General features: G+C 42.9%; 1 protein-coding gene across 1 annotated transcript in view; it reads left to right on the top strand.

The window, feature by feature from the left end:
• Nucleotides 1-1,972: 1,972 nt before the first annotated feature.
• The window catches only part of DERA (deoxyribose-phosphate aldolase), a 117,641-nt gene continuing 94,224 nt past the window's right edge, over nt 1,973-25,389 (top strand). The window contains exon 1 of the mRNA XM_068971213.1: nt 1,973-2,065. Within this exon, the coding sequence (XP_068827314.1) occupies nt 2,035-2,065 (31 nt within the window). The 5' untranslated portion in view covers nt 1,973-2,034. The remainder of the gene's footprint in view (nt 2,066-25,389) is intronic.

The following is a 25,389-nucleotide window of genomic DNA, read 5'->3' as shown; positions in this document are numbered from 1 at the left end:
CCATACATGACTACTGGTAAAACCATAACTTTGACTAGATGGACCTTTGCCAGTGAAGTAATGTCTCTGCTTTTTAATATGCTGTCTAGGTTGGTCATAGCTTTTCTTTCAAGGAGCAAGTGTCTTTTAATTTCATGGCTTCAGTCACTATCTGCAGTGATTTTGGAGCCCCCCAAAATAAAGTCTGTCACTGTTTCCCCATCTATTTGCCATGAAGTGATGGGACTGGCTGCCACGATCTTAGTTTTCTGAATGTAGCATTTTAAGCCAACTTTTTCACTTTCCTCTTTCACTTTCATCAAGAGGCTCTTTAGTTCTTCTTCACTTTCTGCCATAAGGGTGGTGTCATTTGCATATCTGAGGTTATTGATATTTCTCCCAGGAATCTAGATTCCAGCTTGTGCTTCCTCCAGTCCAGCGTTTCTCATGATGTACTCTGCATAGAAGTTAAATAAGCAGGGTGACAATATATAGTTCTACGGCAACCAAAAAATGAAATAAATAAAAAATTTTAAAAATGCTCTTTTATGTCTGCATGGGATGTAGGCACATCGAAAATGTTCAGCAATGGCTTTGGGCTGACAAGGATGAGAGGCAGTTCCATGTAGAGGGAAAAGACTGGAATTACTTTTCCTATGAAGCCTATAGTTACTGTGTGGAGCTGACAATAACATTAACAGTTTCCACTTGTTGAGCCCCTACTATGTGCCATAATGTGTATTGTATTACTGCTTTACACACATACAACTTCGCAAGTTAAATCTGTTTTGATCATCTGTATTTTACAGGAAGTAACATTCTTAGAATCAGCTAGTCATTAGATGGAATTGCTGGTGTATTAAGGAATTGGACCCATTTGAAGTCTGCTCACTTTCCACTGGTCTTGCTGGTTGACTCAGCAAAGAATCTGCCTGCCAATGCAGGCAACGCAAGAGACGTGGGTGGGGAAGATTCCCTGGAAAAGGCAATGGCAACCCACTCCAATATTATTGCCTGGAAAATTCCATGGACAGAGGAGCCTGGCTGGCTACAACACATGAGGTCGGAGAGAGTCGGACAGGACGGAGCACACATGCAGTTTCCACTACGCCAGGATCTCTCTGTTCATAACTTTGATGTCTCTGTACAACAATGGAGACTATAGTACATGCTTGGCGGGATTGTTCTGAGACTCCACTGCTATCATTTCTCTGAAAGTACCTAGACTAGTAACTGGCTCATGGTTAACAAACTGTCACTAAGTTTTCCCTTTTTCATCAGAGTGGAGCTGTCTGATGGTGAGTACAGAGCTGATCAATAGTCTGTGCTGAGTTACTCCAGTTAACTTAACCCTCCAGGTCATAAAAAAGTCAGGCTGAAAAAATTCACAGAATCAGAGCTGTAGAGCTCCAAGATGTCAAGGTGCTTTCTTACAGATGAGGAAAACGAAGCTAAAAAAGGCAGTTACGGCCAGCGTCACACTTAACTGCTTTCAGAGCAAAGCTGAGGCCCATTCCTAAGCCCCCTGGTTTTTCAGACCACAGAGCTGCTTCTCTCCAGGAAGCCTAGGTTAGAAGTCACAGGACTGGGGGACTCTGGCGTGCAGGTTGGTGGCCCTTAAAAAGTTCGGGAACCGCGGATGCCCTTTCAGGTGTTTGGCTGCAGAGCTCTGCGAACAGTAACTGGGAAGAGCTTCTCCTGTCTTGTTTTGTAATCCGGGAAAAGATTCAAAATGCTTTTTGTTCAGTGCAGTCGGTAACTGAAGTATTTGACGACGAGTTCTCGCAGCATGATTTGCGGGAGTTAGTACTGGAGTTTTGCGCCTGGCGGAGAGGACACAGTGGGGGTAGGCGGTGCGATTTTCTCTTCAGTCAAGGGAGTCACGTTCCAGCCATCCCGGGCTGTTCAGTGGTCCCGCCCCTAGATGGGCGTGGCCTGGCGGAAGAGGGGCGTGGTATGGCGACGCAGGGGAGGGGCGAAGCAGGAGCTGGAGGAAGGAGGAAGGGCAGTACAGAGGCGGGCTCCGGCAGCCAGCTGTCCTGCGGCCTCTTCGACATGTCGGCGCACCAGCAGGGCACGGAGCTCGGTAAGGGCCCGCAATCGCTCCCTCTCTTCCATTGTTCTCGATCCCTTGCTTCCTCCAGCCTTGCGGCACTCGGTGCCCTGGCCAGGGATCCCGGAGGCGAGTGCTAGACCGGTCGGGTGGCGCAGGCGCGGGGGCAGCAATCCAGGAGATTGAACCCTTGGGCACGTGGACCCTGCAAGTCTTGACTCACGAGCCTTGTATTTATAAGCGGTGGAAGAAATCGAAAGGGATTCGACTTTGACCTTTCAGCTCATTCGTTCACCTGGTTGCAAAGAACAACAGCAGTAACCAGAAAACCCAAAGACCCGCAAACAAACCAGATGAAAACCTCCGTTACGTATTAAAATTACCTTGCGCTATTTAATGCTGGCTTTCCATGGGTTATTGTTGGCACAGCTCTATGTCCAGAGTGGTCGTACTGTTGAAAAAGTTGTCAGGTCTCTGGACTATGTGCTGTATGCTAAGTCACTTCAGTCGTGTCCGACTCTGTAACACTACTGAGTGTAGGCTCCTGTGTCCATGGGATTCTCCAGACAAGAGTACTGGAGTGGGTTGCTATTGCCTCCTCCTGGGGATCTTCCCTACCCGGCATCGAACCTGCATCTCTTATGTTTTCTTGCATTGTGAGGCGGGTTCTTTACCACTAGCGCCACCTGGCACTATATAGTCCGTCCTTGGATTATATAACTTAATGGAAATTGTATGATTTTATAGGTACAATGATTTCTAGAAATGCTTGGATTATTTTGCCATTTATTTCATTTCATTGATATTATCAAATATTTCTGGCAAGAAAACCTAGTTTTGATTTTCGTGAATGTGAAAAATTTGTAATTCAGACATAGCAAAACCATGATGGAGCCAAAGGTTAGGGATCTTAGTTTAAGTATGATCGCTTGCTTATCTGTATTCAGAATCTTCACTTTAGCTGTGTGGCTTTGGACAAATAACTTACTCTGCTTAAATTTCTTAATCTGTTAAATGATTATAATAGTAGTACTTGTCTCATAAAGTGGTTTGGGGATTAAATGAGAGGGTGTTAACTGATACATTGTGAGCACCTAGTAAACTATTGTATACCATATACTTACTATTATACACTATTTATGTGGAGAAGGAAATGGTGACCCCCTCCAGTATTCTTGCCTGGAGAATTCCATGGACAGAGGAACCTGGTGGGCTACAGTCCATGGGGTTGCAAAGAGTCGGAAACGACTAAGTGACTAACACACGCACACATACTATTTGTGAGTACCTAGTAAACAAGAAGGCAATGGCACCCCACTCCAGTACTCCTGCCTGGAAAATCCCATGGATGGAGGAGCCTGGTGGGCTGCAGTCCATGGGGTCGCTAAGAGTCGGACACAACTGAGCTACTTCGCTCTCATTTTTCACTTTCATGCATTGGAGGAGGAAATGGCAACCTACTCCAGTGTTCTTGCCTGGAGAATCCCAGGGACGGGGGAGCCTGGTGGGCTGCCGTCTATGGGGTCGCACAGAGTCGGACACGACTGAAAAGACTTAGCAGCAGCAGTAAACGATTATACACCACATATATAGTAAGTATAAGGTATATAATAGTTTACTAGGTACGCACAAATAGTATATAATAGTACTCACAATATGCCAAGTAAGTATACAATAGTATAAGGAAAATTCTATTTTTAGGGGCCAATTTTGTGAAAATTAGGTACTTTCTCTCTTAAAGTGATTGTTCTCATTAAACAGCTTGGATTTCATGAGATGGTTCAGAACTTTTGTCGAACGGTAGAAGCTTGTCTTTATGAAGGCAGGTGATTTCCTCACCACACTGAGTCACCTTTACTCACTGCCCTTTAGTAGGTTATATTTTAAACTCTAGTTGTATCTTTGAAATGTGGACTTTAGTGAAAAAAGGAGTTTCCTAGGTTGGAAGATCCAGAAAGATGATGGATGGAGGATAAGAGTGGGCATAGGCCTTAGTCACCTTGGTATCTTCAGGGTGTGGCTGTGACTCTGTTTACCATTTGATGCACTATTGTTTCACCAAAACATAGAAGTTTTTCTTTCAAGAAGCACAATTAAACCATTTTTTTTGCTTTTTTTCCTTGAGTTATAACTGACATAGAAAATTTTAATTTTATTTGCAAGAATTAGAATCATGTCCATTTCTTGTTGAAAAATAACAGTATAGACAAAAGAAAAATAATTGCTGCATAGAAACTATAGAAAAATTGATTTTTGTAAACAAAAACCAGTTGCTATGTAGAATAATAGTACATGTAATTTTTATGCAGCTATTTAAATGATCATAGTTTTGTTTTATTCTCTTTGTTTAAATAACATCAGATATATTTCTTGGGTGTTTTTCCTTCACTGGTATTAATCATTAATCCAGACAGAGATTTAGCCTAAAATGCTAAAATAAATTATTTGAAATATTTATGTAGTGGGAAAAAATCATTCAGTATTAATTTATGCAGTATATTACTTAGTACCTTGGTCTTTTGAAATAAACACTAACTTTTTTTAAAGAAATGAACTTTTAATCCTTTATTGGGTTGGGAAGATCCACTGGAGAAGGGATAGGCTGCTTACTCCAGTATTCTTGGGCTTCCCTTGTGGCTCAGCTGGTAAAGAATCCGCCTGCAATGTGGGAGACCTGGGTTTGATCCCTGGGTCGGGAAGATCCCCTGGAGAAGGGAAAGGCTATGCACTCCAGTATTCGGGCCTGGAGAATTCCATGGACTGTATAGTCCAAGGGGTTGGAAAGAGTTGGGCACGACTGTGTGACTTTCACTTCACACCTTGATTATAATTAGATTATAGATTGACCTATGGTTCTCAAACCTGAGTGCATTTCAGAACCACTGGAATGGTTTGGCCCCATGTCCAGAGCTTCTGATTCATTAAGATCGCAATTTGTATTTCTAATGAGCTGTCACCTAATGTTAATGCTGTAGGCCCAGGAGCCACACTCAAGAAAGCAAGGACCTTGGCCAAAGCCACAGGCTGCTCAAAAGCTAGACCAGCTCTAAGGTTCTTTTTCCTTCTGATTCCAAACTAGTCAAGCCTTCTTCATAGGAAGACATAGCTGTCACCTACCCACTTACAGCCAACACTGCTCAAAGAAAAAGAGATAATCTATCTAACTATAATCTTTATATTTCTGTGGTGTACCTTTGGCCCTTTGTTATTGTTATTCTTTTGTTGCTAAGTCATCTCCAACTCTTTGTGACTCCATGAACTGTAGCCCACCAGGCTCCTCTGTCCATGGGATTCTCCAGGCAAGAATACTGGAGTGGGCTGCCATGCCCTCCTCCAGGGGATCCTCCTGACCCAGGGATCGACCCACGTCTCCAGCATCTCCTGCATTGGCAGGTGGGTTCTTTACCTCTAGAGCCACGTGGAAGTTTGAGTGATGTTCTACTTTCTTTTTTTCTGAATATCATTAAAATTCAGTTTTGTTACTTCTGTCTTCAAAGAGATCTCAAGAGGCTTATGAAGTATGTTGGCAGTGTGGCTTCCTTCCAAATGTGATATTCTTTGGGGACATCTGGAAAGTGGGAGTGTTGTATTAGGTGACTTCGAAGGATCTCTCTGCTGTCTGCCGGTATATCTGCAAGCTCTTGTGTATGTGCTTGCATGCTGAATCATGTCCAGCTCTTTGCAACCCTGTGGACTATAGCCCGCCAGGCTCCTCTGTCCATGGGATTCTCCAGGCAGGAGTACTGGAGTGGGTTGCCATTCCCTTCTCCAGGGGATCTTCCTGACCCAGGGATCAAACCTGCATCTTCTGCATTGCAGGAAGACTTTTACTTGCTGACCTATTGGGGAAGCCAAGCTCTTGTGTACAGAAAGGCAATTTTCAAAGATTTCTGAAAAACAGAAAAAAAAAGAAAAAAACTCCTTGAAAACTGATTTTTAGCTGAGACAAGATGGGGACAATTGTATGAATTTCCTGTTTTGCAGTAAAAAAAATTGTTTTAGGCATATATTTACAATTGAAATGGTCAGGAGCCAAGATTACTGAGAAAACTGTTTTGCTCTGTAGAAACATTTTTTGTAATTCAAGTCAGAACAGGCAAGGCAATTTATTTGCTTAAAATACAGATAAAGGAGATCAGCTTTGGATTAGTTGCTAAACCAAAAAGCAAGATGGAATTTTGTATTTTATGAAATACATTTATTCATCCAAAAGTCATTATTGAGTAGCAGTTGTGAACTGGTTGACATTACCTGGGCTCTAGGGATACAACATGGACAAAGGGAGTCCCTGCCTTCACAGAACTAGGTCTGATGGCTAGCTGCATTGAGCCAAGCTGCAGTTAAAATAAGTGCAAATGTGATATACTGTTACTTTCCATTTATTTTTGTCTTTTAAAGAAATTAGATAGTTATGCCTAAACTGTACCTTAAATGAGTTACCATAACAGAGAAGACTCTTGAGAGCCCCTTGAACTTCAAGGAGATCAGACCAGTCAATCCTAAAGGAAATCAACCTTGAATATTCATTGGAAGGACTGGTGCTAAAACTGATGTTCCAGTACTTTGGCCACCTGATATGAAGAGCCAGCTGATTAGAAAAGACCCTGGTGCTGGGAAGGATTGAGGGCTGAGGAGAAGGGGATGACAGAGGATGAGATATGGCATCATCAACTCAATGGAGATGAGTTTGAGCAAACTCTGGGAGACAGTGACGGACAGGAAAGCCTGGAGTGCTGCAGTTTATGGGATCACAAAGGTTTGGACACCCTTATGGCAGAAAGTGAAGAGGAACTAAAAAGCCTCTTGATGAAAATGAAAGAGGAGAGTGAAAAAGTTGGCCTAAAGCTCAACATTCAGAAAACAAAGATCATGGCAAGCCAGTCCCATCACTTGGGAAACAGATGGGGAAACAGTGGAAACAGTGTCAGACTTTATTGTTTTGGGCTCCAAAATCACTGCAGATGGTGATTGCAGCCATGAAATTAGAAGACGCTTACTCCTTGGAAGGAAAGTTATGACCAACCTAAACAGCATATTCAAATGCAGAGACATTACTTTGCCAACATAGGTCTGTCTAGTCAAGGCTATGGGTTTTCCAGTGGTCATGTATGGATGTGAGAGTTGGACTGTGAAGAAAGCTGAGCACCGAAGAATTGATGCTTTTGAACTGTGGTGTTGGAGAAGATTCTTGAGAGTCCCTTGGACTGCAAGGAGATCCAATAAGTCCATTCTAAAAGGGATCAGTCCTAGGTGTTCTTTGGAAGGAATGATACTAAAGCTGAAACTCCAGTACTTTGGCCACCTCATGCGAAGAGTTGACTCATTGGAAAAGACTCTGATGCTGAGTGGGATTTGGGGCAGGAGGAGAAGGGGACAACAGAGGATGAGATGGTTGGATGGCATCACCGACTTGATGGATGTGAGTCTGAGTGAACTCCGGGAGTTGGTGATGGACAGGGAGGCCTGGTGTGCTGCGATTCATAGGGTTGCTGACTGAGCGACTGAACTGAATGGAACTGGGTGACTGAACAACAGCAACAACAAGGGCAGTTTCCTCAAAGACTGCAACAACACTGTGGTCCTCAAATTGACAACTTTTAACATAAATTTATTATTATCATCCAACCCACAAACTTCAGGTTTAGCCAGTTGTCCAAATAATGTTTGTTTAGTTCAAAAAAATTCATTTCAGTATCATGTGTTGCCTCGAATCGTCATGTCTCTTTAGTTGTCTTCAGGCTGAAATGATTGCTTAGTGTTTTGTTTACTTTCGCAGTACAGAGGCCAGTTGTTTTATAGAATGTTCCTCTGTTTCTTTCTGCCGTGTTTGTTTTGTGGTTAGATTTAGATTATGTATCCTTGGCAGGAATTTCACAGGAATGATGCTGTGTACTTCTCATTGCATCCTATTAAGTAGCCCATGATATTGATTTGTCTCATTATCAATGTTCAGTTTGATCATTCGATTAAGGTGTTGTCTCCTAGGCTTCGCCACTGTAAAGTTACTTTAACCTTTGTAATTCATATGTCTTTTGTATTGTGGTACTTTGAAACTAAGTACCCTGTTTCTCTGCAAATTTTCCATTTATTTATGTTTGTTTATATTAGTATACATTTGAGGTTTCCTATTTTTTTTCAAATGGGTTGTAGTTTTTACGATCATTATTTAATATTGAAATTTTTGAAGTTTTGCTAATGGGATTCTCTTCATCCTAGCTCCTCTCTCTTTTTAATGTGTCTCATTATTTTTGAAGTACTTCATTCTTTTTTGGCTTAACAAGGTGTTCCAGGCTTCTCTTATATCGGATTGGCTAAAAAGTTTGTTCTGATTTTTCCATAACATCTTATGGGAAAGCCCAAATGAACTTTTTGGCCAACCCAATACTTCCCCTGGTGACTCAGATGGTAAAGAATCTGCCTGAAATGTAGGATGCCTGGGTTCAATCCCTGGGTTGGGAAGATTGCCCAGAGAAGGGCATGGCAACCCACTCCAGTATTCTTGCCTGGAGATTTCGTGGACAGGGGAGCCTGGTGGGCTACATACAGTTCATGGGGTTGCAAACAGTCAGACACTACTGAGTGACTACACTTTCACTTTCAATACTTTCCCTGTCCCAGCACTAGAGTCAGCTCTTTCTCCAAGGAATGTTTTTTTCAGTGGATAATGGTGTTTAGAAGCCATGATTTGGGCAGTAGGTATGGAAACTGGCGTGTCCCTGCTCCTAAGCCCCTCACTTGGTAGAGTTAGACAGTGTACACACACACACACACACACACACACACACACACACGCATTTACTTATATGACTACCTACTTATCATCTATCTATATCGCTCTGTATAGTGAAAACCATGAATTCATACTGATTCTTCCAATTCCAGACCACCGTCACAGATTTATTCAGTTTTTCTTCCTTTGCATGTTTGAAACCCTTTACATGCTGGGTTGTACATACTCCATGCCCAGTAGACATTCTTCTTGACTTTCTCAAGTTCTGACCCCCTGCTCCGGGCACCTGCATCCAGCCTGTACTCCAACTGCTGCATGAGGCTGCTGCCCACGTCAGTACCCCCCAGCAGGTGGTTCTCTGGCTCAATGACTCTTCCTGCTTCCCAGGGTGGGGGTAGGGTTTAGGACAGTTGTTAGGAGAGGACGGGGACCAGAATACATTTAAAAAATTTATTCTTATTTATTATAAACTTATACACATTAAAAAAAAAAGAGAGCGAAGTAGAGTTCCTGCTGTTCCTGGCACTTGTTTCTTGTTGCTCATGATAATGGCTGGGCTGCCAAAATGAGCGTAGCCTGGTCTCTGCTTTCCTGAAGCTCACAGTCAACTAAAGGAGACTGTCATGTATAAAAAATGATCACAGGATAACACAGGTGGCCATATTGTTGTTGTTATTGTTTAGTCACTCAGTTGTGTCTGACTCTTTGCGACCCTGTGGTCTGCAGCACACCAGGCTTTCCCGTCCTTTACCATCTCCTGGAGTTTGTTCAAACTCATGCCATGTAGAAGTAATCAAATTAGAAAGTTACAGAGGAATTTACAGGTAGTCCAGAGCAGGTTTTTGGAAAGGATGTGTTTGACAGGGAGTAGTTTCTGCAAAGGAACTGACCCAAAACAGCCTGGCATGTTTCATTAACTATAGGAACCCAATTTTCAGATTTCTAGTGCAATCTTCTCATTCTATAATGACTAACCATACTATTTTAGTGAAGAAAGAAGAAAAAAGTCCTTCATATTCTGTGTATGAAATTCATACACAGAGTCAATATATAATTATGTACACTTGTAGGTTTTTGAAAAAATATTTTATTTATTTGTTTAGGCTGTGCTGGGTCTTAGTTTCGGCATATGGACTCAGTGGTTGTGGGATGTGAATCTAGTTCCCTGACCAGGGACTGAACTCAGGTCTCCTGTATTGGGAGCTGGGAGTGTTACCCACTGTACCACCAGAGAATTTCCATACTTTTAGATTTTAAATGGGACCTCCTTTTCTGAACTTGAACTTTGATTTTATATTAAAAGTCTTTTACGCTTTGCTTATAAGCATGAGTGATAAGGCTATCTTTTATTATTCTGATACTATTTTGATAAATGCTTCCCACGTGGCTCAGTGGTAAAGAATCTGCCTGCCAATATAAGTGACGCAAAACATGTGGGTTCGATACCCGGATTGGAAAGATCCCCTGGAGGAGGAAATGGCAACCCACTCCAGGATTCTGGCCTGAAAAATCTCATGGACAGAGGAACCTGGTGGGCTCAGTCCATGGGGTCACAAAGAGTCAGACATGACTGAGGAAGCACGTGTGATGCATGATTTTAGTAAATAGAAAGCACTATAAAGGAATCATTTGTGTCTGTGGTATAATTAAATAAATGATCAACAGTCCTGCATGGTGCCTGCTAAGTTAAAAAAAAAAAAGGCATCTGAGCTCTGTGGGTTTTAATTGTTAGAAGGGAAGACAGACTTCAAGCACTCATGTGAAACAGGATGCCTCTGCCAGGAAAGAAAGACTAGTCAGCGAGACAGTGCAGAGAGCCCCAGAGGATGCGATTTAGACGTGTCATTAGAAATTGTTTAAGTGGAGAGCGTCGGCCCTTTTAAAACACTGCCTGCCACTGGAGGATTGGGTCACCTTGAAATGTGTTCATCTTTGAGTTAAAGGCATGAAAAGGCACTTTGAAATTTTCCAGTTAACTTTGGTGTGTGTCGTGTGCATGTCTGCAGTTGTATCTCTCCTCCACCCGCCTCAGCCATTCACAGGCAGCTCCCTGGTAACCAGCGTGGTCGCATGAGAAGGATGTGTTTCATCTCCATTCCAGCAAACTATACAGACTTTTTTAAAGTGTGGAGACACTCCAGGCTTCGAGTTCTGACTCTCTTTGTAGAGTCAGGCCTTCCTCACCTAAAGCAGAGTCTGAGATAAGAGCAGCCTCCAGTAGTCCCTTCCTAAAGAGGTGCCACTTAGCTGGTGCTTTGGTTCTCTTGGACTGTTAATAATGTCGAGATTGTGGCCTTTAATGTTGGGTGGAAATAATCCAAATTAACTGCTCTTGTAATCTCGGTTCAGATAAGCTTTTCAACTGAGCACCTAGTGGACCCAACTCCTGCCCCATGGCCACAAGGTAGTGTGTATGTGTATGTGTGTGTATGGGTGTGCATGTGTGTGTGAATGTGGGGTTTCATTCAGTGTCTGGCACATTTCGGGTAGAGAGACTGTTTATCTCTGTTGTAGAAAAGAAGAGACTGTTTATCTCTGTTGTAGAAAAGTCGTGTCTGACTCTTTGTAACCCCATGGACTGTATCCTACCAGGCTCTTCCGTCCATGGGATTTTCCAGGCAAAAATACTGGAGTGGGTTGCCATTTCCTTCTCCAGGGGATCTTCCCAACCCAGGGATTGAACCCGGGTCTCCTGCATTGTAGGCAGACGTTTTACAATCTGAGCCACCAGGGAAGTCCCTCTGATGTAGAGATCTATGTATAAACATTACCTAGGAATGGTCAATGGCAACCCACTCCAGTACTCTTGCCTGGAAAATCCCATGGATGGAGGAGCCTGGTAGGCTGCAGTCCATGGGGTCGCTAAGAGTCGGACACGACTGAGCGACTTCACTTTCACTTTCACTTTCATGCATTGGAGAAGGAAATGGCAACCCACTCCAGTATTCTTGCCTGGAGAATCCCAGGGATGGGGGAGCCTGGTGGGCTGCCGTCTATAGGGTCGGACAGAGTCGGACACGACTGAAGCAACTTAGCAGCAGCAGCAGCAGCTGCTGCAGGAATAGTCAAACACTGTTTTCTAGGAAAGTAAACAGAGTCCATGTTTATAAGGCTACTTTTTGGTTTTTTTTTTAACATGTCACAGTTTCCTAGCAGGAAGGCATCTTTGATATCAGTTTAACATCCCTGTGTTACAGACGAGCAAATGGAGAACTAAGGAAGTTAAACCTGTGGGCACATGACTGTTGCAGGTGGTACTGGACATGAAGCTCTCTCTCGTTGCTGATTTATTCCAATACCTCCCTCCTCGTTAGTCAGACAGAGAAGGGAAAATATTGTATGAGCTCCCTTACATGCAGAATCTAAAAGGAAATGATACAAAGGAACTTATAAAACAGACTCACAGACTTAGAGAATGAACTTACGGTTGGTTGCTGGGGGGAAGGGATAGTTAGGGAGCTGGGGATGGATATGTACACACTACTATATTTAAAATGGTTAATCAACAAGGACCTTACTGTATAGTACAGGGAACTCTGCTCAGTGTTATGTGGCATCCCGGAGGGGAGTTCAGGGGGAGATTGGATATATGTATATGTATGGCTGAGTTGCTTTGCTGTTCACCTAAAACTATCACAATATTGTTAATTGGCTGTACTCCAATATGGGCTTCCATAGTGGCTCAGTAGTAAAGAATCTGCCTGCCAATGCAGGAGATGCACGTTTGATCCCTGGGTTGGAAAGATCCCCTGGAGAAGGAAATGGCAACGCATTCCAGTATTCTTGGCTGGGAAATCCCTTGAACAGAGGAACCTGGTGAGCTACAGTCCATGGGGTCACAAAGAGTCAGACTTAGTGGCTAAACAACAACCCTCCAATATAAAATAAAAAGTTTAAAAGAGGCAGATTCCTGACCTCCACAGTAGCTTTAACTATCCATATGAGAAGAGAAGCCCAGGAACTTGCATTTTCACAAGCTCCCCAGAAGGTTCTTAGGAACACTGCAGATTCAGAACCCTGCAGTAAGACAGAGTGACCCAGACTAATTGGAGTTTCAGAGAACCTTCAGTGACTATTCAGTTGGCCTGTATCCACAGGTTCTGCATCTGTGAAGGGCTGGTGGTACTGTGCCATTTTCTGTAAGATGTTTGAGCATCCACAGATTTTGATATCCACAAGACTCCCAGAACCAATCCTGTGGATACCAAGGGATGACTAGATTACTTTTTGAGAAATCCTTTTTATGTCACTTTTGCCTTAATATAAATCTCTTTATATGTCATAGTTTTTTTTTTTTAAATCTTTGGTTAGCTAAGTTTCTGTAAGCAAATTTGGGGAGAATTTATCCTTTTATTTTCTAGTTGAAATATGTTGTCTAAAGCATATTGTGAAGGCAGTATTGGAAGCATCAGGAGTGTAGGACAGTTAAATGGGTATATTTTTCTGAAAAGTGCATTATATCTGAAATGGAGCACATTTTATTGAAATAATGCCTCTGGCTAATAGAAAAATGTGATCAAACAGTGGTCTTTGTGATGATTTTGGAAACTGACCTGAGAGCATATTCTTCATGATCTCAGAGACTGGAGGGGACAGACCCTGAAGATCTAATACCCAAAGACATGGTGTTGTCTACCACAAAGAGTAATTTAGTTAATTTTCTGGTGGGAAAATGAACATATTCATATTTTGTTGGAGATTACAAATTAAGTTTGTATTGTGGACTCAGGGAGGAAGGGTACAATCCTCTTTACACTTGTATTTAGTAAAGTAGCTCCAGCTCTGTGTATTTTGGCATTTTTGAGGGGAAATTGTTTTATTTTCTTCAGTATTTATGGAGAAACTTAAATACTTCTGATAATTTTTTAGAAAGAAAGCAACATATTTCAGTCTTCCGTGTCTTTATAAGCAGAGTTTATTTTCCTTTTGCAAAATGTGTTGATTCTTCAGGAAGTAATCATTATTATACTCTCAAATCCTTCCATCCAGCACAACTATGTAGAGTACCTGGTGTGTATTCAGCATTGTCTTTGTGAAAGAGACCAGGGCCATACAAGTTGGGATGCCCCGCCCTTGAGAAACCTGTCATCAGACTTTAAATTTGGGAAAGCGCAAAGCTTCACTCTGGCCAAGAAGAGCAGACTTGGCTCATCCTTGGGATGTGCAGTTGCCCTGTTTCAAACCATGAACCCGTCAACAGGGTATTCATTACTGACCTTTGGGTAATCATTTAAAAGTACTGTGGGAAATCTCTTGGGTGAGACAAACGAAGATCTCACATGGGTTTTTATCAGTGGCAACACCTCATGGATCTGGCTCCAGGAAGAAGAAGTCACAACTTCAGTCTGCAGAGGAAGATTGATTGACTGGTTATAGTATTACACTAGTCATCACATAAAATAGAGAAGTTGTGGAAGTTAGTGTTTAATATGCACAGTCCAGGCAATCAGCACTGGTGCTAATATGGAAGATGTCTTAGAAACAAAGCAGAGTTCTTTCTGCTTCTGAAAGAGAGTGCAATTGTTTTGATGCTGACAGTAGTACTTTTACAAGCCAAGTAAACTCAGGCAGCCTACACAGTGAATGTCCAGGGATCTGTGCTTGGCTGTGTATGCTTCACCAGGTTTATGGATTGTGGTTTTTCTGGAAAGCACCCAGAATTAGGTCCTTACTCTGGCAGCATCTGGCTATGTGACCTTGGTCCCCTAGTCCCCTATGTGGCTAGGGGACTCCAGTGCACTGGCTTGTACTTTACAAGTTGGTGAAAAGGATGCATGGCAGCATACATTTATCTATTGTAGCAATTGTGCCACTGTTGGGGGGACATTGATAATGGGGAGAGTATGCATGTATGGTGGTTTTTTGTTTGTTGTTGTTTAGTTGCTAAGTTGTTTCTGATTGTTTGCAACCCCATGGACTGTAACCTGCCAGGCTCCTCTGTCCATGAGATTAGCCAGGCAATAATACTGGAGTGGGTTGCCATTTCCTTCTCCAGGGGATTCTCCCAACCCAGGAATTGAGCTCAAGTCTCCTGCATTTGATAGATGGATACTTCACCACCAGGGAAACCCAGTGGGGCAATCAGGAGGTGATAAATAGGTTTACCAACTAGATTACATCATGAGAAATGCTGAGCTGGAAGAAGCACAAGCTGGAATCAAGATTGCCAGGAGAAATATCAATAACCTCAGATATGCAGATGACACCACCATTATGGTAGAAAGTGAAGAGGAACTAAAAACCCTCTTGATGAAAGTGAAAGAGGAGAGTGAAAAAGTTGGCCTAAAGTTCAACATTCAGAAAACGAAGATCATGGCAAGCCAGTCCCATCACTTCATGGGAAATAGATGGGGAAATAGTGGAAACAGTGTCAGACTTTATTGTTTTGGGCTCCAAAATCACTGCAGATGGTGATTGCAGCCATGAAATTAAAAGACGCTTACTCCTTGGAAGGAAAGTTATGACCAACCTAGATAGCATATCGAAAAGCAGAGATATTACTTTGCCAACATAGGTCTGTCTAGTTAAGGCTATGGTTTTTCCTGTGGTCATGTATGGATGTGAGAGTTGGACTGTGAAGAAAGCTGAGCGCCAAAGAATTGATGCTTTTGAACTGTGGTGCTGGAGAAGACTCTTGAGAGTCCCTTGGACTGCAAGGACATCCAACCAGTCCATTCTGAAGGAGATCAACCCTGGGATTTCTTTGGAAGGAATGATGCTAAAGCTGAAAGTCCAGTACTTTGGCCACCTCATGCGACGAGTTGACTCATTGGAAAAGACTCTGATGCTGGGTGGGATTGGGGGCAGGAGGAGAAGGGGACGACAGAGGATGAGATGGCTGGATGGCATCACTGACTTGATGGATGTGAGTTTGAGTAAACTCTGGGAGTTGGTGATGGACAGGGAGGCCTGGCGTGCTGCGATTCATGGGGTCGCAAAGAGTTGGACACGACTGAGCGACTGAACTGAACTGAATTCTTTCAAAGCTGGAAATAGGAATGTCTATTAACATCTGTTAAAATGAAAGTGGTCTGTCAGTCGTGTCTGACTCTTTGCGACCCCATGGGCTGTAGCCTACCAGGTTCCTCCTTCCATGGAATTTTCCAGGCAAAAGTGCTGCAGTGGGTTGCCATTTCCTTCTCCAGGGATCTTCCCGACCCAGGAATCAAACCCGGATCTCCTGCATTGCAGGCAGACGCTTAACCCTCTGAGCCACCAGGGAAGCCCTACAGCTGTTAAAATTTCATGCCCAATAATTGAATTAAGTAAATATACTTTATGCTCTAAAGATTCTATATGCAGCATCCTAGAAATAACTGAGTTTGGGATCATAGAGACCTGTTTAAATCTTAGTCCTGATATGTGCTGTGTGACCTTGGACAAATAATTTAATCTCTGAGCTTCAGCTTCTTTGGTGGCTCAGATGGTAAAGAATTTGCCTGTGATGCAGGAGACTGAGGTTTGGTCCTGCTTGGGGAAGATCCCCTGGTCCTCCAGGGGAATGGCTACCCACTCCAGTATTCTTGCCTACAGAATTCCACAGACAGAGGAGCCTGGTGGGCTACAGTCCATGGGGTTACAGAGAACTGGACATGACTGAGCGCCTGACATTTTCACTTTACCCTCTTTCAGTTTCCTCATCTGTAGAATGGACCAAATGCCTTTGTGGCAGAATTAGTATGAATATTCAAAGAGAAATATAGTTAAATCACCCTTAACTTGATTAGTGGTAGCCATTAGTCCAGTGATCTTCTGAAAATATGGCTTTTGTTTTTACTTCACCTCCTCCTCTAAAGGCTTGCTTCATTTCCTTTGCTGTTTACCACTCATCTCCCAAAGTCCTTTGCCTTCGCTTATGGCACCGACTGATTTCTGTCTTGTTTGCGTTTTGTAGTGATGCTCTGTTATTATTATTTTTGGCCATGCCTCATGGCTTGTGGTACCCTAGTTCCTTGACCAGGGACTGAATCCCCACCCCCTACAGTGGAAGCTCAGAGTCCTAATCACTGAATTATCAGAGAATTCCCTGTTGTGATGCTTTATTAACATCCCTCATATTACTTATTGTTGTTCATTTACTCAGTCATGTCCAACTCTTTGCAACTCCATGAACTGCAGCACGCCAGGCTTCCCTGTCCTTCATTATCTCCCAGAGTTTGTTCAAACTCAAGTCCATTGAGTTGGTAATGCCATCCAACCATCTCATCCTCTGTCATTCCCTTCTACCTTCTTGTTCTGTGCTCAGTCTTTCCCAGCATCAGGGTCTTTTCTAACAAGTTGGCTCCTGGTATCAGAGTACTGGCCAGAGTAAAGACCCTGGGGAAGATTGAAGGCAGGACGAGAAGGGAACGACAGAGGATGAGATGGTTGGATGGCATCACTGACTTGATGAATGTGAGTTTGAGCAAGGTCTGGGAGATGGTGAAGGACAGTGAAGCCTGGTGTGCTGCAGTCTGTGGGATCCCAAAGAGTCGTACACGACTGAGTGATTGAACAACGAAAAACTGGATCTTCCACTTCAGCATCCGTCCCTTCAATTCAGGGTTGGACCCTGGATCTTTAACCTCTGGGTAATCGAGAGTCAGCTCATGCTAGGGATTTTCCTTATGAGGCAGGGGAAATTCTGACTCTGGGGCACCTGTCTCTTGCTGCAAGTTCTCCTTACCCCTGCAGTATAGGGAGGGTGCCTCCCTTTGTATAAAAGCTGTCCGGGAAATCTCCGGTGATTAAAAACCTACCTTGCAATTTGGGGAACTAGTTGATCCCTAGTTGGGGAACTAAGATCCCACATGCCACGGGCCAGCTGAGTCTGCACACTGCAACTAAGACCCTATGCAGCCAAAAATAAGAGTTCCTTTTTTAAAAAAAATGTTGTCTGGAATAAGAACAGAAAATTTCCTCCTCACCAATGAGTGAGTGATCGATGATGTAGAGAGCTCCTTTTCCCCTGGAAAGGTAACTTTAATAAGTACCAAGGAGTGACGCTTTAGTTGTGTAGTATGTAATATTTAACCAGGGGGAATACTGGGTGGCTGGCGAGGAACCTTCTCGCTATTCCCTGCCATTTTGACTTCTGTCCACTCTGTGTTTGGTACAGTTGACCTTATAGAATATCTCTCAGGCTTCCAGTCTTCGGTAGCTGTTAGATCCTCCCTTGCAGAAGGGAGCAGCCTTGTTTGTAAAACTTGGACCCAGTCCTGTGGAGAGCTGGCTCAGTCATGTGACTGCCTCAGGAGCTTCCGGTTCTGGTGCGGCAGTGGGGGTGGCAGTGGGTGGCCTGTGTTCCTGGGGGTACACCCTGAGGGGGACTGCTTCCCCGATGTTTCCCAGCGACGAGCATGGCCTCGGAGATGCTCTTCTAGAGTTGATTCAGCTGAACTTCCGAGTTGGCACATCAGATCCCTTCTTGTTTAAAGTAGGGGTAATTTCAAGTTTTTGGTGATGTGTCCCAGAGTGTCTGGTAAAAGCAGCGTCCTTGTTAAAATCCTGTGCCATTAGAGAAGCTCTTCCTGAGGAGAAACTGTGGAAGGCGATCAGCTGCTGCTGTAGGAGGCAGAGTTTTGATTATGCACCAGGAGGTTGGAATTGCCTAACTTCGGTTTTGAGCAGAGATTCCCAGGCAGTGTTGACAGTCACTGTGTTTCATCACGTGGTGGGAGTTGGTTTGTTTGGGAGGCGGTGGCATCAGCTCCAGCCATGCCTGCTTACCGGCAGGGTGTTTTAGCACGTGTTAGATGCCTACTGTTTAAGGGGTACAGCTATATCCCAGGCTCCTTCTGCATGTGTGTAGATATATGTATTTACACACAGATAAAGGCATTCCTGGAGAGCAGGAGACTGTGGTATGTAGGGCTGTGGAAAGCATTTGATATTTTCTGTAAATCAGAGGATATTGAGAGGATTCTGTAAATCAGGTGATATAAGGCATGTGTGGTACATAGAGTAGCTACGCAATAAATGTTTCTTTTTTCAATTTTTCTTTCAAAACTTTGTTCACATCACTTTCAAAGGATGACATCCCAGTTTGAGAATTTGGGTATGTAGTTGTAACCCACTTAGGTTAAATTTTTCTGCAAATAAATGTGTATGTTGGGATGGTTGCTCACTTATGTATAAAGCCTCCTTTTTTTGGAAGGAGATTGGCCTTTGAAGTCAGACTGCCTGGGATTCGAGTCCTGATTCTTCTACCTATGATTTTTGAGTTTTCACAGCTAAAAATATGTGGTGAATAAAAGCTGGGTCACAGACTGAAGATTAAATGAGGTATTATGTGTAGGGCAGCTGGCATGATGCCTGGAATGTGGTGAGCTATGGTAAGGGTTACTTAGCCTTCTCTTTACAAGAGATGTAACAGAAATGTTGAAAGGTTTTGACCTTAATGCTCAAAAATAACTGGTTGTGAACATGAGCATTGCCAATTGGAATATAACATGGGGTTGTGAGGGAGAGGTTCAAAGGATCTAGGGCACCTGGAGGCCTATGCTGGAGTCTAATGTTGAAAGAAGGTATGTAGTCAATAATGCTGGCTCTCTGTGGCTCCATGGCCTATAGCCAGGCTCCTCTGTTCATGGGATTCTCCAGGCAAGAATACTGGAGTGGGGTGCCATTTCCTATCTCAGGGGATCTTCCCAACCTCCTGTCTCTTGCGTCTCCTGCTTTGGCAGGCAGATTCTTTACCACTAGCACCACCTGGGAAGTCCTTTCTAGTGACTTGCTTCTCTTCCTTTGGAAACGTATTATAGGTAGTTATCATTTGGAGGTCCCCCTGCCCCCCGCCCCAGAAGGGAATTTATCCATCCCAAGTTCTTTTATTTTTCTAATTTTTGAGGGGTGATCAGCATCTTTGAAAATTGTTAAATAACCAGACTACAGAGTAAGTGTTTATTGGCTAAGTATCATTGATGTCATCAAGTAACTGTTTTAGGCAAGTAATCCCAGACAAGTCAGTTCAGTCCAGTTTACTTCAGTCTCTCAGTCGTGTCTGACTTTTTGTGACCCAATGGACTGCAGCACCCCAGGCTTCCCTGTCCATCACCACCTCCCAGAGCTTGCTCAAACTCATGTCCATTGGGTCTCATCCTCTGTCTTTCCTTCCTCCTCCTGCCTTCAGTCTTTCCCAGCATCAGGATCTTTTCCAGTGAGTCATTTCTTCGCATCAGGTGGCCAAAGTATTGGAGCTTCAGCTTCAGCATCAGTCTTTCCAGTGATATTCAGGACTGATTTCTTGGAGAGTTCCTTGCAGACCAAGGGACTCTCAAGAGTCTTCAACACCACAGTTCAGAAGCATCAGTTCTTTGGTGCTCAGCTTTCTTTGTGGTCTGACTCTTACATCCATACATGACTACTGGAAAAACCATAGCTTTGACTAGACCAACATTTGTCAGCAAAGTAATGTCTCTGCTTTTTAATATGCCGTTTAGGTTTGTCATAGCTTTTCTTCCAAGGAGCAAGCGTCTTTTAATTTCATGGCTGCAGTCACCATCTGCAGTGATTTTGGAGCCCAAGAAAATAAAATCTGTCTCTGTTTCCATTGTTTTCCCATCTATTTGCCGTGAAGTGATGGGACCGGATGCCATGATCTTAGTTTTTTGAATGTAGAGTTTGAAGCCAGCTTTTTCACTCTCCTCTTTCACTTTCATCAAGAGGCTCTTTAGTTTCTCTTCGATTTCTGCTGCAAGCGCTCATCTGCTATTTTTGTTTTGGTAAAAGTGGATATTGGTTTCAAAATCAAAATACACAAAGTTTAGTAGCAAAATTGTGGTGATTCTCCTTAGGACATTTAAAAAGTATTTGCCTGAAAGGTGAAGTGTCAGGAATAATATGAACTCACGAACTTTAGGAAATAAGTTTATGCCCTTCTTAAAACGTGTTCTTCATAACTTACTACATCTTACCTTAGAGACAAAACATAAAAGTAAATGTTCCTATACACAACTATGTATACAGCAGATAACAAATGAGGACCTACTGAATAGCACAGGCAACTCTACTCAGTGCTCTGGTGTGACCAAAGTGAAAGTGAAAGGCGCTCAGTCGTGTCTGACTCTTTGCGACCCTATGGACTATACACTCCATGGAATTCTCCAGGCCAGAATCCTGGAGTGCATAGCCCTTCACTTCTCCAGGGGATCGTCCCAACCTGGGTTGGATCCCTCCCAACCCAGGGATTGAACCCAGGTCTCCCACATTGCAGGCAGATTCTTTACCAGCTGAGCCAAAAAGGAAGACCAAGGATACCAGAGTGGGTAGCCTCTCCTATCTCCAGCGGATCTTCCCAACCCAGGAATTGAACCAGGGTCTCCTGCATTGCAGGTGGATTCTTTACCAACTGAGCTATCAGAGAAGCCCTATAGTGACCTAAAGGGGAAGGACATCCAAAAAAGAGGGGATATGTGTATACGTATAGCTGATTCACTTTGCTGTACAGCAGAAACTAGCACAATATTATAAAGCAACTACGTTGTTTAGTCCAAAGTCATGTCCGACTCTTCTTTGACCCCATCGGGTGTAGCCCTTCAGGCTCCTCAGTTCATGGGATTCTCCAGGCAAGAATATTGGACTGGGTTGCTATTTCCTACTCCAGGGAATCTTTCCGACCCCAGGATCGAACCCATGTCTCCTGAATTGGCAGGCGAGTGCTTTACCACTGAGCCACCTGGGAAGTCCCAAAGCAACTCTACTCTAATAAAAATTAAAAAAGAAAAAGTAAATCTTCCTGGGTGAGCTTGTGTATTGCCTTACATTGACAAGTAAGTGTGACATGTGTTATGAGAACAGAAGGACAGGGCAGGAGTAATGGGGGAATTGGTTTCAGGAAAAATAAGTATAGGTTTTAAGTAACTGTTGAGTTCCATTAATGTATTTATTCTTTATTTTTGGAAGGGAGCTTAACATACTTGTTTAAACTGAAATGAAGTAACTTTTATTCCTGTTTTAAGTTCTGTTCTGCAGCCTTTAAATTATGCTTATACTTTAATAGGATTAGTTGTGTGTAAGTCTCTCGTAGCATTTAAGTATCCTTGCAGACTAACTTGTGTGACTGGCATGATATCCAGCAGAGATACAGCTTTGTGAATAATGTTTCTATTTTAAAAATGCCAAAGGCCTTTTGAGACACTTTCAGATTTTAATTTAGGAAAGCCTGTCATCCAGTCTCTCATTGAGACGAAAGAGTTAAATAGGTTTTCTCTGAGGCTCTTAGCTCCTAGAACAATCGATCAAATCTTCTCAAAGGACTGAGAGATGGATCTTTACCCACCAGGGGGCCAAAGTTTTCCAGCTTCTTGATGAATTTCTCTGAGGTCTAATGATTCCTTTTGAACACTGGGCACACTTAAGGGCTTGGAGAAACTCTGATAAGTTTTCCCAAAGTTCATTGAATTGAAAGGCTAACAAAGTATTTGGACATACTTAAAACCAAATGTGGTTTAGTAAGCCTTATAGGGTGTCTTTATGAAAGGGTATAGGGTAAAATCAAGATCTTGGCAAGGAAATGTCTTGTAATATGGGAAATTTTGTCGATTAGTAAATTTATTTAAGATGCTAATTTGTCTAAAAAACATGTGCTTTCCAAATTCAGAAAGTCCATGTACCTTCCTAACTTGCTTTGCCTGGAAAGGGTGTAGATAGAGGCCGAAAACCAATGCTTGATTTAGGCTGATAGAATAAGTCTGTTTCATAAAGGTGAAAAATAAGGTAGAGTGTCAAAGAAGCTGTAAAGGACCTTTTGTCTTCTTGCTTCTTAGATTTTTTTTTTTTCCTCCTATCCTTACAAAGCAAAGCGTAGGTGAAATGATGAGATGTCAATTATCATGTAAATCCATATGTTAAGTCTAAGTCCAGAATGTGAGCCCTGGTGGTCTATAAGCATGGAGAAGCTTCATCTTTTACGAATATAATGGTATACTTCCTAATGACATTTCTGAAATAGAGGGAAAATGAAATATAGGAGTGCTTTGTTTTATTGCACTTTATTGTACTTGGCAGAAGTTGTACTCTTTACAGACTGAAGGTTTTTGGCAACTTTGCATCGAGCAGATCTGCCCTCACCATTTTCCCCACAGCATTTGGTCATTTCTTATCTCTCTGTCATGGTTTGGTAACTTTTGCAGTATTTCAAACTTTTCCATTGTTATTATATTTGTTATGGTAATCTGTGATCAGAGATCTTTCATGTTACTCTTGTAATTGTTTGGGGGCACTATGAACCATGTTCAGAGCAAACTTCATCAATAATTGTTGACTGTGTTCTGACTGTTCCACCGACCTGCCATTCCCCCATCTCCTTCCATCCCCTCAGGCCTCCCTATTCCCTGAGAGTAAATAGTATTGAAATCAGCCCAATTAGTTACTCTATGAGTGTGCGTGCTAAATCACCTTAGTTGTGTCTTACTCTTTGTGACTCTGCCAAAAGGGGGGGTCCTCCCTGGGATCGCAAAGAGTCGGACATGACTTAGCAGCTAAAATAACAATCATCGTAACAAAGTAAGGTGAGGAAGCTGCAGAAGAAAAGTTTGAAGCTAACGAAGCTATCTCCTAAACATCAAAGTGCAAGGTGAAGCAGCAAGTGCTGCTGAAGCTGCAGCCTGACGGTGGCTTCACTGAACAATAGATTTTCAACTTATAAATGATTTGAGAAATGATGGTTTTCCTGGGGAAATTCCTCCCAGTATTTGTATCAGTAAAAAGCTCATTAGATGCTTTGGGGGGCATGGATGGGGCTTATCAACCATAGGATGGTTCTGCTGGGCTATTTCATTGAAAGACTCTCAATTGTTCAATAATTCGTGGTCTTCTCTTGGCCTGGTCTGTTTCTGCGGAGGTGAATCCTCCAATCTTTTTCCTGGTGGGGACATAAGCTAGATGGCTACTCTTCTCAAAGTGGAGGGGAAGCAAGCTGATGGTGGCTCTGGATATCAACCTTGACTGTTCCCTTCTATCTGCTCTACTATAATCTTGACGGCAGAAATAGTACAAGGTGTTGGGGGAGCACGTTAGCAGGGGCACCTAATGTAAGTGGGGTGACAGGAAGGCCTCTCTGAGAATGTTTAAGCTGGTATCTGAAGGATGAGAAAGGAGCCAGCTGGGTGAGGATGAGGGGAGAGTATCCTAGGCAGCGTGCATGTGTGCTCAGTTGCTGAGTCGTGTCTGACTTCCTGTGGCCCCATGCACTGTAGCCCACCAGGCTCCTCGGTCCATGGGATTTCTCAGGGAAGAATACTGGAGTGGGTTGCCATTCCCTTCTCCAGAGGATCTTCCTGACCCAAGGATCAAACCCATGTCTCCTGCATTGCAGGCAGATTCTTTACCACTGAGCCACCTGGGAAGCCCCGTTCTAGGCTGAAGGCTTCTAAATTTATTTGAGTAGTTGTGTCTTGTAAGGGGGACCATGTAAGTTGTCAGGTTGTTACAGTAGTTGATATAATCAGAAGAACAGCACCAGGAATGTAATACCAAAGGCACTCTTTCTTATGGTGGTTAGTTATATTAACTAATTAATGTACTTAGTCGCTCCATCGTGTCTGACTCTTTGTGACCCCATCGACTGCAGCCTGCCAAGATCCTCTGTCCATGGAATTCTCTAGGAAAGAATACTGGAGTGGGTTGCCATGCCCTCCTCTAGGGGGTCTTCCCAACCCAGGGATGGAACCCAGGTCTCCCTTACTGCAGGCAGATTCTTTATCATCTGAACCACCAGGGAAGCCCAACTAATTAATACCATGTCCTTTTCAGATATGTAAGTAACAGCAATGAGGTTCAAAATGAAATGTTTGCTTAGGAATCCAGATTTAAACTTACTACATTGGATATGAGAAGTTGGAATCTGTGAGGAGTTGAATTATTACATTAGTTGCGAGTTTTTCTTGTTAGTTTGTCTGTTGCTTGTTGACTTTGTCTTCTGGATGTCACCTGAGATTTGTTGGTTCATTTCTGCAGTGGTAATATGACCGATTAGTTTTAAGCAGATACTGAAATTTAGATTAGCTGTTATGTATACCTAACTATTCAAACTAAGGGTTTGAAGAACTTTTGAAATGCTTTTAGAATCCTAGGGCAGATTATAATGATTTAAAACTTTGATGTCTCCCCTTTTTGTATTGACTTAGATATAATTGTCTCAATCTATCAGTCTTGGCCTTTCATGAAATGTTCCCAGCCTGTCTTTCAGGCTTTGTTTCTGTTTCTCTCTGATATGTTTTCCTGATTTTTCAGAAAAGAAAAGAAGTTTAATTTTCCCTAAAAGATCATGGTATCCGGTCCCATCAATTCATGGGAAATAAGTGGGGAAACAGTGGAAACAGTGTCAGACTTTATTGTTTTGGGCTCCAAAATCACTGCAGATGGTGATTCCAGCCATGAAATTAAAAGATGCTTACTCCTTGGAAGGAAGGTTATGACCAGCCTAGATAGCATATTCAAAAGCAGAGACATTACTTTGCCAGCATAGGTCTGTCTAGTCAAGGCTATGGTTTTTCCAGTAGTTATGTATGGATGTGAGAGTTGGACTATAAAGAAAGCTGAACGCCCAAGAATTGATGCTTTTGAACTGTGGTGTTGAAGAAGACTCTTGAGAGTCCCTTGGATTGCAAGAAGATCCAACCAGTCCCTTCTAAAGGAGATCAGTCCT

Source organism: Capricornis sumatraensis, chromosome 4 (assembly GCF_032405125.1).
Source record: "Capricornis sumatraensis isolate serow.1 chromosome 4, serow.2, whole genome shotgun sequence".
In the NCBI taxonomy this organism is placed as follows: domain Eukaryota; kingdom Metazoa; phylum Chordata; class Mammalia; order Artiodactyla; family Bovidae; genus Capricornis; species Capricornis sumatraensis.
Note: the sequence above shows the minus strand (reverse complement) of the source record. Positions and strands in the feature narration are given on the sequence as shown.